We start from the raw sequence: 12,415 nt of genomic DNA, 5'->3' as shown, positions 1-12,415 counted from the left end.
CAAAGTGCTGGGATTACAGGCTTGAGCCACCGCACCCGGCCTAGAAGCTAGTTCTTTCACGACCGGGTGCAGTGGCTCACGCCTGTAATCCCAGCACTTTGGGAGGCCAAGGTGGGTGAATCACAAGGTCAGGAGATCGAGACCATCCTGGCTAACACAGTGAAACTCCGTCTCTACTAAAAATACAAAAAATTAGCCGGATGTGATGGCGGGCACCTGTAGTCCCAGCTACTCAGGAGGCTGAGGCAGGAGAATGCCATGAACCTGGGAGGTGGAGCTTGCAGTGAGCTGAGATGGCACTACTGCACTCCAGCCTTGGTGACAGAGCGAGACTCCGTCTCAAAAAACAAAAACAAAAAAAGAAGCTAGTTCTTTCATCTCTCTCCTCTCCCTGTCTATCACAGACTTGGACTTCTGTCCCCTTTCCCCCTAATATAATTATGTCATGATTCTGCTTAGGTCAGTAATCCTATGAGTTATTAGAATTTTGTAAATACTATTGGTGGCTGAAGTTATTACTATTATATATTTTTTTGAGACTGGCTCTGTCGCCCAGGCTGGAGTGCAGTGGTGTGATCCTGGCTCACTGTAACCTCCAACTCTTGATTCAAGCAATTCTCATGTCTCAGCCACTCGAGTAGCTGGGATTACAGGAGTGTGCCACCACGCCTGGCTAATTTTTATATTTTTAGTAGAGATGGGGTTTTGCCATGTTGGCCAGGCTAGTCTTGAACTCCTGGCCTCAAGTGATCTGCCCACCTTGATCTCCCAGAGTGCTGGGATTACAAGTGTGAACCACCGCACCTGGCTTAATGTTATTGTTCTTGGAGTTTCTAGTTTTCATTTGTTTAGTTTTCTATGTACTAATACTAAGTCATTCTCAAACCTTGGCCCTATTATTAAGATCTCTTTTTAATACGTTTAAAACACATTAGGTATTCTGTTAATTTCATCTTCTTGGAGCTCTCTAGGAGCTTTCTTTCTTTTTTAAAAAAAAGAGGTAAAATTTGCATAAAATCAATCAAATTAAATTAAGTGTACAATTTAGGCCAAGTGTGGTAGCTCACGCCTGTAATCCCAGCACTTTGGGAGGCTGAGGCGGGCAGATCACTTGAGATCAGGACTTTAAGACCAGCCTGGCCAACATGGCGAAACCTTGTCTCCACTAAAAATACAAAAATTAGCCAGGCGAGGTGGCAAGTGCCGTAATCCCAGTTACTGGAGAGGCTGAGGCAGGAGAATTGCTTGAACCCAGGAGGTGGAGGTTGCAGTGAGCTGAGATTGCACCACTGTACTCCAGCCTGGGTGATAGAGCGAGACTCCATCTACAAAATACTAAAAATAAAAGTGCGCAATTTAGTGCATTTAGTACATTCACAGTGTCTTGTATCTAATTCCAAAACATTTTTTATCATCCCAAAAAGAAACCTTGTCCATTAAGCAGTCACTTTCTATTTCTGCTTTCCCCCGAGCTCTGGCAACTTCCAGCCTACTTTCTGTCTCTATGGATTTACCTATTGTGGATATTTAATATAAATGGAATTGTACAATATGAACTTTTTTTTTTTTTTTTTTTTTGAGAGACAGAGTTTCGCTCTTGTTGTCCAGGCTGCTGTGCAATGGCACGATCTCAGCTTACTGCAACCTCTGCCTCCCGGGTTCAAACAATTCTCCTGCCTCAGCCTCCTGAGTAGCTGGGTTTACAGGCGTGAGCCACTATGCCTGGCTAATTTTATATATTTTTAGTAGAGACAGGGTTTCACCATGTTGGCCAGGCTAGTCTCGAACTCCTGACCTCAGGTGATCCACCCACCTCAGCATCCCAAAGTGCTGGCATTACAGGTGTGAGCCACCATGCCTGGCCAAACAATATGAACTTTTGCATCATTTTTTTTTTTCCACTTAGCATAATGTTTTTAAGAATTATCTATGTCAGCCGGGTGCGGTGGCTCAAGCCTGTAATCCCAGCACTTTGGGAGGCCGAGATGGGTGGGTCACGAGGTCAGGAGATCGAGACCATCCTGGCTAACATGGTGAAACCCCGTCTCTACTAAAAAATACAAAAAACTAACTCGGCACGGTGGCGGGCGCCTGTAGTCCCAGCTACCCCGAGGCTGAGGCAGGAGAATGGTGTAAACCTGGGAGGCGGAGCTTGCAGTGAGCTGAGATCCGGCCACTGCACTCCAGCCTGGGCAACAGAGCGAGACTCCCTCAAAAAAAAAAAAAAAAAAAAAGAATTATCTGTGTCATAGTATATACCAGTGCTTTATTCCTTTTTGGGGGCTGAATACTATTTCATTGTGTAATATAGTACAAATGTACTGTATTTTGTCTATCCGTTCATCAGCTGATGGACCTTTGGGTTGTTCCCACCTTATGGTTATTGTGAATAGTGCTGCTGTGAACATATGTATACAAATATTTGTTTGAATACTTGTTTTCAGTTCTGTCGGCCATATACATAGGAGTGGAATTTTTGGGTCATATGGTAATTCTGTTTAACTTTTTGAGGAACCACCTGACTGTTTTCCACAGCACCTGCACCATTTTCCTATTGCTTCCTGACCTAGTTCAGGGCCAGAAGCCAGACTGTGTAAGCTTGCTGCATGGGAGTAATTCTGTGATCGCCCTTCACTTTTATCTTGGAGAATCCATTTGCCGTTCTGTTACGTTGAACCTCCTGTTTGCTGCATGTTGTCTCTTCTTTTATGGTAGTTTACTTATTTATGGTAGAATACTTCCTGAAGTGGCTTCCTGAGGAAAGTAGAATAAAATATTTTTGAGACTTTTCATATGTAAAAACCTCTTGTTCTAGCTGAGGGCAGTGGCTCACACCTGTAATCCTAGCACTTCGGGAGGCCAAGGTGGGCACATCTCTTGAGCGAAGGAGTTCAAGACCAGCCTGGGCAACATGGCACAATGCCATCTTTACAAAAAATACAAAAATAAGCCAGGTGTGGTGGCACATGACTATAGTCCTAGCTACTCAGGAGGTGAGGTGGGAGGATCGCTTGAGCCCAGAGAGGTAGAGGCTGCAGTGAGCCATGATCCCACCACTGCACCCCAGCCTGGGCAGCAGAGTGAGCCCTGTCTCAAAAAACACACAGTCCGGGTGTTTTGGCTCATGCCTATAATCCCAGCACTTTGGGAGACCGAGGTGGGCTGATCACTTGAGGTCAGGAGTTCAAGATCAGCCTGGCCAACTTGGTGAAACCCCGTCTCTACTAAAAGTGCAAAAATTAGCCAGGTGTAGTGGCAGGTGCCTGTAATCCCAGCTACTTGGGAGGCTGAGGCAGGAGAATCTCTGGAGCCTGGGAGGCAGAAGTTGCAGTAAGCCAAGGACAGGCCACTGCCCTCCAGCCTGGGCGATAGAGCGAGACTCCATCTCAAAACAAACAAACAAACAAACAAACAAACAAACAAACAAACATATCCCTCTCGTTCCACCATTACACTAAGATGGTTTGGCTGGTTATTGAATTCTAGTAAGAATTTATTTTCCTTATAATTTTGAAAGCATTGCTCTTTTGTTTTCTAGTTTCCAGTGTTGCCACAGTGCCATTTTCATTCTTGATTTAGTCTTGAAACTTTTTCCACCCCGACTCTGGAGTGTTTTAATATTTTTTTCTTTTCTTTGGTGTTTATGAAATTTCATGGTGGTATTCCTTGATGTGAGTTTATTTTTATTCATTGGTCTGGGCTTTTCATTCATTGGGCTTTTCTAATCTGGAAACTTACGTCCTTCAATTCTTGAAAATTTTATTACTTTTCTTATTGTATTTTCTTAGTTTCTAAGACTATTAAATGTTACATTTATGACCTTTTAGTTTTCTTTTCTCTCCTATTTTCCTTCTGAGCCTTCTATTTTGTATTTCTGCTGTATTTCTAATTTTCAGGAGCTCTTTTTGTTTTTTCTGAATATTCCTTTTAAAAAATAGCATACTGTTCTTGTTTCATGGATGTACTCTTTTCTTTCACTTCTTCAAATATGTTAAAGACAGGTTTCTTTGTTGTTGTTTTTTTTAAAGCTTTCTTCTCGCATAGTGTCTGCTTTCTCAGCCTTTTTTTTTTTTTTTTTTTTTTTTTTTTGAGTCAGTGTCTTGCCTGGGCTAGAGTGCAGTGACAGGATCAGAGCTCACTGTAGCCTTGGCTTTCCCAGGTTCCAGCGATCCTCTCACCTCAGCCTCTTGAATAGCTGGGACTCTAGGCGTGTGCCACCATACCCGCCTAATTTTTTGTATTTTTTGTAGAGATGGGGTTTTGCCAGGTTGCCTAGGCTAGGTCTTTTATTTCGGATTAGGGAATCAGGGAAAAATTATCTGGTCTCCAATCGGGAATATTAAATCTGGTTTTTGATGTTTTGGTTGCTGAGTAATAAGTAGTTGGAGGTCTCAATGTTCAATTTTGCAGAAGGACTTTCAGTTTATTACCTTTTTTCACTGTAGTATTCTCCCTCTCAACTGTGTGTAGTCTATGCTGGTTCAGAGATCCTCTGTTAAACTCCTCAGACAGTAGACTTCTAGTCTTCTGCCAAGGTTGGGAAAGGGTGGAGGCCTTATTTGGAGTAAGGCAGGTAACTAACTGTTTCTTAAACAGACTTCCATTTAAGCCCCTTGTTTTCAGCTCTACCTTCACTATCACTTCCAGAGGTACCAATGCAGCTAATAACTGAATCTTTTGGGGGTCCTGTCATGTACATTGGTTTCCTTTTTGGCTTTTTCTGCTTAGTTTTTTTGAGTCCATTAAGTCGGTGGTCATTTGCTTTTCTGCTTTCTGATCTTAAAAATATAGTTGTTATCTTCTTTTCTGTTGTCTTTGTCCTTGCGTTTCTGTTTTATTTTGTTTTGTTCTTTTATTGTTATTTAAGTGAAGAGTGGCGTTTTGGAAGACAGTGGAGTTAAATGTACAAGTTCAGTCTCATCCAAAGTCACACTGTTTCTGAAGTTCTGCTAATTTTCATCTCATAATTAGATGAAATGCATTTTCAAGGGCATGGGATCTTTCCCTTCGGCATAACTGCCTTTCTTTATCTTCCCTTTAATTCTCCTATCAACCCACCCACCTACCTACCTACTTACCTTTTAAACCCAGGATTTATTTATTTTACCTTTTATAAGCCCACAGTATTGTTTTTCTTCATTAGGACGATCACAGATTTGAAATTGTGGGCTTTAGGTGTGGGTATTTGGAGATGCCAGTGCTTGTTCTAACACTTTCCCTGTTAGTGCTTATCTAATTCACCTTATAAAATTCTCAAACTTGGGCCGGGCGCGGTGGCTCAAGCCTGTAATCCCAGCACTTTGGGAGGCGGAGACGGGCGGATCACGAGGTCAGGAGATCGAGATCATCCTGGCGAACACGGTGAAACCCCGTCTCTACTAAAACATACAAAAAACTAGCTGGGTGAGGTGGCGGGCGCCTGTAGTCCCAGCCACTCCGGAGGCTGAGGCAGGAGAATGGCGTGAACCTGGGAGGCGGAGCTTGCAGTGAGCCGAGATCCGGCCACCGCACTCCAGCCTGGGCGACAGAGCGAGACTCCGTCTCAAAAAAAAAAAAAAAAAAAATCTCAAACTTGAAAAGTTGAAAATATATGCATTTGATTTGAGAGCTGACTTTTTTAAAAAAGGAAATGTCTGCCTGACTAGTGTTTAAGATTCTTCCAAAGATTACTTTCTCTCTCTTTCTCTCACTGTTTTCCTTGCATTTACAGAGGCTATTTTACAATATCTATTATACCCTGATGTTTTAATTATACTATGTAAACTGAGAGTCGCATGTATGTAATTCCTTTTTTTTCTGTGTTTAACTTCTCATTTTTAAGTCATTAATTTTATTTTTTAAAACCTTTTTATTTTGGAAGACTTCAAGTATACTCAAAAGCAGAGAGAATAGTGTAATGAACGTCCTGCACCTATAACCAGCTTCAATAATTACCACTTCTTGGCCAATCTTTTTTATGTATACCCTTCACCCTGCCTCCTGCAGGATCATTTGGAAGCCAGATGCACACACTCTATGATTTTTTCATCTGTAATCCTTCAAATATGTCTTTAAAAGATAAATAAGAGTCCTTTAACTGTTGACCTTTTAGAAAACAGACAATCTATTCTACTAACACTACTCCTTCAGTGAGCGTTCTGCTTCATCTTGAAGGTAAAGGTCCACATCTTCTTTAGTACTGAGTGTTATTAATAAGGCTAAATTGTACCCATGGCTACCATTTGATATTTCTGGGAGATTAAGACATATAGGGAAGAAAAAGACATAAGAAAGAGATAGAAAGGAGGTAGAAGGAAAGAGAAAGGTATATAATACAGGGGGTGAACCTGTGTTTGCTTTTGATGCTCTTTAGGAATATCTTTGCCATGGGGACCATTTTCAATCCATCTAATGATGTAGATGTATACACTTTATTTGAAGGGTGAAGTGGTTGGAACTGAGGTCATGGGAAAATGGAGTGAGTTATCACAAGTCCATAGGAAATATAATTAAATAAAAATGGTGAGACTTCTATAAAAAACATTTTTAATGTCAGGAAAAGGTAAAGCAATATTAATTTGTAGTCTTTGATAAGTAAATGTGAATGAAAATTATGTAATCTCATCTTTAAATAATATGTATATACTTAGAGATGACTATTATTTCCAGAGTTGCAAAGAGTATGACGGTGGCATCCAATAGCAACACCATTATTATGTTTGCTAACAAGTTTTTTGGATTTAGTCATGGATCCCCACAACAGAAATGCTCTGATTTTGACTTTTATATGATATACAGGGGATTGCTGGCACATTTTGTTGTTTTTGTGGATATCACTTATTACAAAGTTTGATTGCCCAATAGTTCAAAAGTTCAGAGATATTCTGGACTGTCTTACAGTTTATGAGTAACGGTGCCCAGAGCCAGTGATAGCTCAACACTACTTTTGCAGTTTGTTATTCTTGACTTTCATTTTAGAATGACTGAGTATTGCACTTACCAGTTGGTAGAGTTTATTTGAAAAATTTGTTTGAAAAAATGGTCTCTAATTCATTTATAGAATGAGAGAGGGAGAGAGACTTTGATTGCAACATTTAAAATTGAAAAACTGAAAATGAACCTAAACTCTTAATTCATGAAGTACTCTTTGATGACAGGTAAGCCTTCAAGCAGGAGAGATAAATTACTGTATATTTTAAAGGCTGAAATGAAGCACCGAAAACATTATTCTCTGTTTTCAGTAATGAAAACTTGTCAAGTAAAATCTTAAGGGTTATTTTTTCCTACCTTTCCTTTATTGACATGCTCTCATTCATTCTTTTTCCTGAGGAGTAATGTGTAGTACATTTTTAAGAAAGCACATGCTTTTTCAAAGAAATTAAAAGCTTTGTTATAAATTCAGATCTGTGCATTGTTTGTTTTGTAGTAAGTACATGTGTGGGAAGGATATCTGTCCTTCCTTCCTTTCCAGACCATGTACTTGGAATGTTTTAACCAGCTTAATGCCCTGTTTCTAATTTCCTCACAGGAGCTACAGTTGGAACATGCAAGACAAGCCTTTGCACTGAAAGACAAAAGCAAAAGTGGCATGATTTCTGGTCTGGATTTCAGTGACATCATGGTTACCATTAGATCTCACATGCTTACTCCTTTTGTGGAGGAGAACTTAGTTTCAGTAAGTAAAAAGCAAGTTATTTAACTTTCTGTTTCCTCAAACCTTTTGATCCATTGAGTCCTGGATTGCCTCCAGGGACTCATATGACTCTCAACTATTCAGATTTCATGCTTGGTTGGTAGAAAGTAAACAAGTGTGTGTGTGCGTGTGTATGTGTATATGTGTGTGTGTGTAAGGAAGGTAGAGGTGATGGTGAGTTATCTTTTCCCAGATCATAGCTTTATTCAGAGCCACCATCTTGCTCTCATGTATTTCCAAATTGTTTATTTCCATTTACAGAGTCCAGTTCAAGGGAAACAAGAGTTTATAGACAAGGGTGAGCAATTACTTTTTCCACTGGGCAATAACTCTCCCAGACACTACTGCCTTCATCTTGGCCTCTTTCCACACCACCAGACTCCCAAGCTCTTGCTACAAAGATGGCTCCTTCTTTTGTTGCCTCAGGGTGCTATCTGCTGGAGGGATCGTCACTGGCTTCTGCACTGTTCTAATAACCATACCCATGGCAGAAGGTATGGAGGAAGTATGTGGCCATCAGTCTCTGTGGCTCACTACTCCTCTCTCTGCCCCTTCACCTGTGCATTCAGTCTGTGTGCACCAGACATAGTTTTTTGTTCTGTCAAACTGCTAATCTCTATAAAGTAATCATCTGGACCAATAGCAAACTCATGTCATCCACTTCCTCACATAGAGTGGTGAAACTTTCCTCACTTACCCGTTTTCTTGTCCATGCATTGTACTTATATGTAAGTTTTTGATTACTGCTTGTTTTGAATGGAGGGAAGCCAATGAGTGCCTTTGTTGTTTCAGCTGAAGATCATTATCCCTGATTTAGACTGGGGTAGAAAGATCAACTTCTGTTCTTTTTCTTCAGTGAATCTGAACATGGAGCATGTCACTTTCTCCTACACGTTTCACCTCCTTGACACAGTCCCCCACTCCCCTGCCCTCACCTCATACCCCAACAAAAAAATGAAAGAAGGAAGGAAAGAAGGGGATAAAGGGAGAGAGGAAGAGAGAAAGGAGGGAAGGAGGGAAGAGGGGGAGGGAAGGAGGGAGAAGGGAAGAGAACCCTAGAGGGAGGGACTCAGTACCTTAGTGGGAAGGGACTCATTTAATCTTTTCCAACTAGGTTAGATAGACCTACTATAATAGCCTCAGTTTACCAAAAGCCAGTTCTAATCCTCAGAGGAATATATGAAATAATTTGAGTCCAACTTTTGGGTTGCTGATATCCAAATTCAGGCTAACACAAATATAAACTGTATTTAGGTTAAGGCATGTGTGTGAGGGGTGGTGGGGTGGGATATATTTGCTCATCATTACCTACACTATTTGTATTAGACCTTTATGATTACAGTTGTCACATTGGTATTTACATAAGCATTTCTTTGCATTTTTAAAGGAGAATGTTTTCAGTCATATGGGTTCCTCTGACTTGTGGCTTGGGAATGAAGCTTTTGCAAACTATGCAAAAGATTCTCTTTTGAGTTTATGTCCAAGTGGTAGGCAGAGAACAAATTACCTCTTCATCCTGCAGAGGTAATGAAGACTACGTTGCCCCCCATCTCATGCATGAGAGAGCCTCTTTTGCACTATTCCATTGAAGACATAACTCAACAGTGAATAAATTCTCTCCAGATTTTCTACATTTTTTGGAGTTTTTGATAATTGTATCCTTCATGATCCAAATTTAGAGCTTAGCACAGACTGTTAAGTATTTTAATTATAACAATGGCCTTAACAATTAGGAAAAGTTGATGTAATAAAATTGTCTTAAAATTTAAAGTCATCAGTTGGGTTTTGTATATGTGTATGAAGGAAGAAAACAAGGTTAAAAAGTGTTCCATAGATTGTACAGTGATGTTTTGTTTATCCAGGACTAGCAAGAGTTTCACAGTTGAGGGTCTTGAAGATCCTGTTTAAATAACTATTGTTTTGATCTGTGATAATTATATTTGTTGTTTTTGACCTTATAGGTAGATGAACCATGAAGTCCAACTTCCAGATGTTGCTTTCTTCCTTCAGACCTTAATTACATAGGCTTCCCTGAGGACATGCAATGCACTGTTTCAGTGTGATACTTTCCTTGTATTTATGGACTGGTTGTTAGCATCATTTTAATAATGAAGACTCCTTTGAATCCTCTTTGAGAAAAGTACAGTGTCCATAAATGTTTGTCTTTTTGTTTTTGTTTGTTTTTTAAACTTTTTGTGTTGTCATTTTCTAGGCAGCTGGAGGAAGTATCTCACACCAGGTTAGCTTCTCCTACTTCAATGCATTTAACTCCTTACTGAATAACATGGAGCTTGTTCGTAAGATATATAGCACTCTAGCTGGCACAAGGAAAGATGTTGAAGTCACAAAGGGTAAGATTTTAAAATATATATAAATAAGGATCTCAGCATTTTCACTTTTCTTCATTGAGGCATGATGTTAATCTAAGCTTACCACTCTAAAGCCAGATCTAGAAAGTATGTTACCATGTATATGTATGCTTTACTTGGGCTCCAAAAATCCAGGTGGATTTAATGTGATACTGAGGTCAGGAATGGAAAAGTGGCTTTGACAGTTTTGAAAAGAACCTTGGCCCAATCTGTCATACAGGTCAGTGGCACTGTGGCAGCAGCTTGTTTGTACTAGGAAGGAGTTGCCACAGAAAGATGGGCAAGCCTACTCCTTTTGGTGAGTGATATTAGGATGTTTTGAATGACTGGAGAACACCTACATTTTTTGCATTATAACTCTGGAGACCAAAGTGAATAAGCAAGATAAGAGGAGATTCTAAAGAGATTGTTTTATTCTTAAAGTTAATTTATCTTTTACTAGCCTTCAGAAATGCATATTCTTGTATAGTTGAACTTAAATATTTAAATTCAATTTTAGATTTTAAAAGTGATACTAAAATGCCTGTAGCTTTCAGGTTGTATTATAGTTGGTGAAGGTAGAACTTTGTTTTATATTAAGAATCATTCAAGACTTTAACATTTTTCTTTCTCTGTTCCAGAGGAATTTGCCCAGAGTGCCATACGCTATGGACAAGTCACACCACTAGAAATTGATATTCTATATCAGCTTGCAGACTTATATAACGCTTCAGGGTAAGTATTTCAATAATTCTTCATGATATTTATTATAGAGTAGCTCTAAAATGTGAAGCTGTGGTGTCCTTTTAGTTCTTTCTAACATGAGTTTATTCCATGTATTTGAATAGTTGATATTCAGAATATAAATTCCAAGAAAGACAAGCAGATGTAACAAAGGAGAAGAAAGAAACACAAGAAGACAGATAGAGGTAGAAGAAGATGGAGGAAGGGAAAAGGAGAGAGAGAACAGGGAGAGAAGAAAGGAAGGGAAGGAAAGGGTAGGGAAAAGGAGGCAGGAGTGAGGTGAGATAAGGGAGTAAGGGGTTGAGGTGCGTGAGAGAGGGAAATGGGAGAATAAAAAAATCTGACAGAGAAGAGAAGGGAAGTGAGAAGAAGAAAGGGAGGGAAAAAGATTGATTTAATCTGGGCTCTCTGGAGGTGTTACTAATTTCAAGAGATTTGTGGAAATTTTCCCAAATTTTTAACTTTATAAAATAGACTAAGATACATGGAAGAATCTTGTAATCTTTTTGGTTCACTGTAAATGATCCTTCACTAAACAGTATATGCCATTTTGTATTGGAGAGTATCATTTTCTTTCTTTTTTTCTCTCTTTTTTTTTTTTGAGATGGAGTCTCTCTCTGTCACCTAGGCTGAAGTGCAGTGGCACCATCTCAGCTCACTGCAGCCTCTGCTTCCCAGGTTCAAGCGATTCTCCTGCCTCAGCCTCCTGGGTAGCTGAGATTACAGGTGCATGCCAGCACACCCAACTAATTTTTGTATTTTTAGTAGAAACAGCGTTTCACCATGTTGGTCAGGCTGGTCTCAAACTCCTGACCTCCTGATTCTCCCACCTCAGCCTCCCAGAGTGCTGAGATTACAGGCATGAGCCACTGCGCCTGGCCGAGAGTATCGTTTTCTTGAGATATGCCTGTGACATTGTCATCAGAGTTACCATCATAGACAAGCTCAGATGTTTTATGTCTTTGCTTTATAAACATAAAAGAACAAAGCACACGCAAATCCAAAAGAAAAACCCTTGTCTATGGGCATCCAGAAGGATCTGTGGGAAATGGGACTTATGGCTGTTTTTGTTTTGTTTTGGAGACGGAGTCTCGCTGTGTTGCCCAGGCCGGAGTGCAGTGGTGCGATCTTGGCTCACCACACAACCTCTGCCTCCCAGAATCAAGCTATTCTCCTGCCTCAGCCTCCCGAGTAGCTAGAACTACAGGCGTGTGCCACCATACCCAGCTAATGTTTGTATTTTTAGTAGAGATAGGGTTTTACCATCCTGGCCAGGCTGGTTTGAACTCCTGACCTCATGATCCCCCCTCCTTGGCCTCCCAAACTGCTGGGATTATAGGCGTGAGCCACTGAGCCCGGCCAGCAACTTACAGTCTATTAAGAGACATGATTTTCAAAAGTCACCTCTAGTAGTTCTTTCAGTATGATAATATCTAAAAAATGAGCGTTAACCCTACAACTGAGTACTAATAGAAGCTGGGTCTTCATAGGTGATTCCTTGCTTTCAGGCTTTCTAATGAGTTGTGGGACTGGAGATGATACTAAGTATCAGCCAGTCTTTGGTGATTGACATGTAATACCAGGCCACATCTCATTCATCTGTTATATATATATATATATATATATATATTTTTTTTTTTTTTTTTTTTTG

General features: G+C 40.1%; 1 protein-coding gene across 2 annotated transcripts in view; it reads left to right on the top strand.

Moving 5' to 3' along the window:
- The window catches only part of SLC25A12 (solute carrier family 25 member 12), a 120,495-nt gene that overhangs the window by 59,409 nt on the left and 48,671 nt on the right, over positions 1-12,415 (top strand). For both annotated transcript variants that reach the window (XR_002725172.1, XM_023185930.1), the window contains exons 6-8: positions 7,508-7,654; positions 9,885-10,023; positions 10,662-10,755. Coding sequence is in view for 1 of the 2 variants with exons in the window: in XM_023185930.1 (XP_023041698.1) it covers positions 7,508-7,654; positions 9,885-10,023; positions 10,662-10,755 (380 nt within the window). In the remaining variant the exon portion in view is untranslated. The remainder of the gene's footprint in view (positions 1-7,507; positions 7,655-9,884; positions 10,024-10,661; positions 10,756-12,415) is intronic.

This window comes from Piliocolobus tephrosceles, chromosome 11, assembly GCF_002776525.5.
Source record: "Piliocolobus tephrosceles isolate RC106 chromosome 11, ASM277652v3, whole genome shotgun sequence".
NCBI classification, from domain to species: domain Eukaryota; kingdom Metazoa; phylum Chordata; class Mammalia; order Primates; family Cercopithecidae; genus Piliocolobus; species Piliocolobus tephrosceles.
Note: the sequence above shows the minus strand (reverse complement) of the source record. Positions and strands in the feature narration are given on the sequence as shown.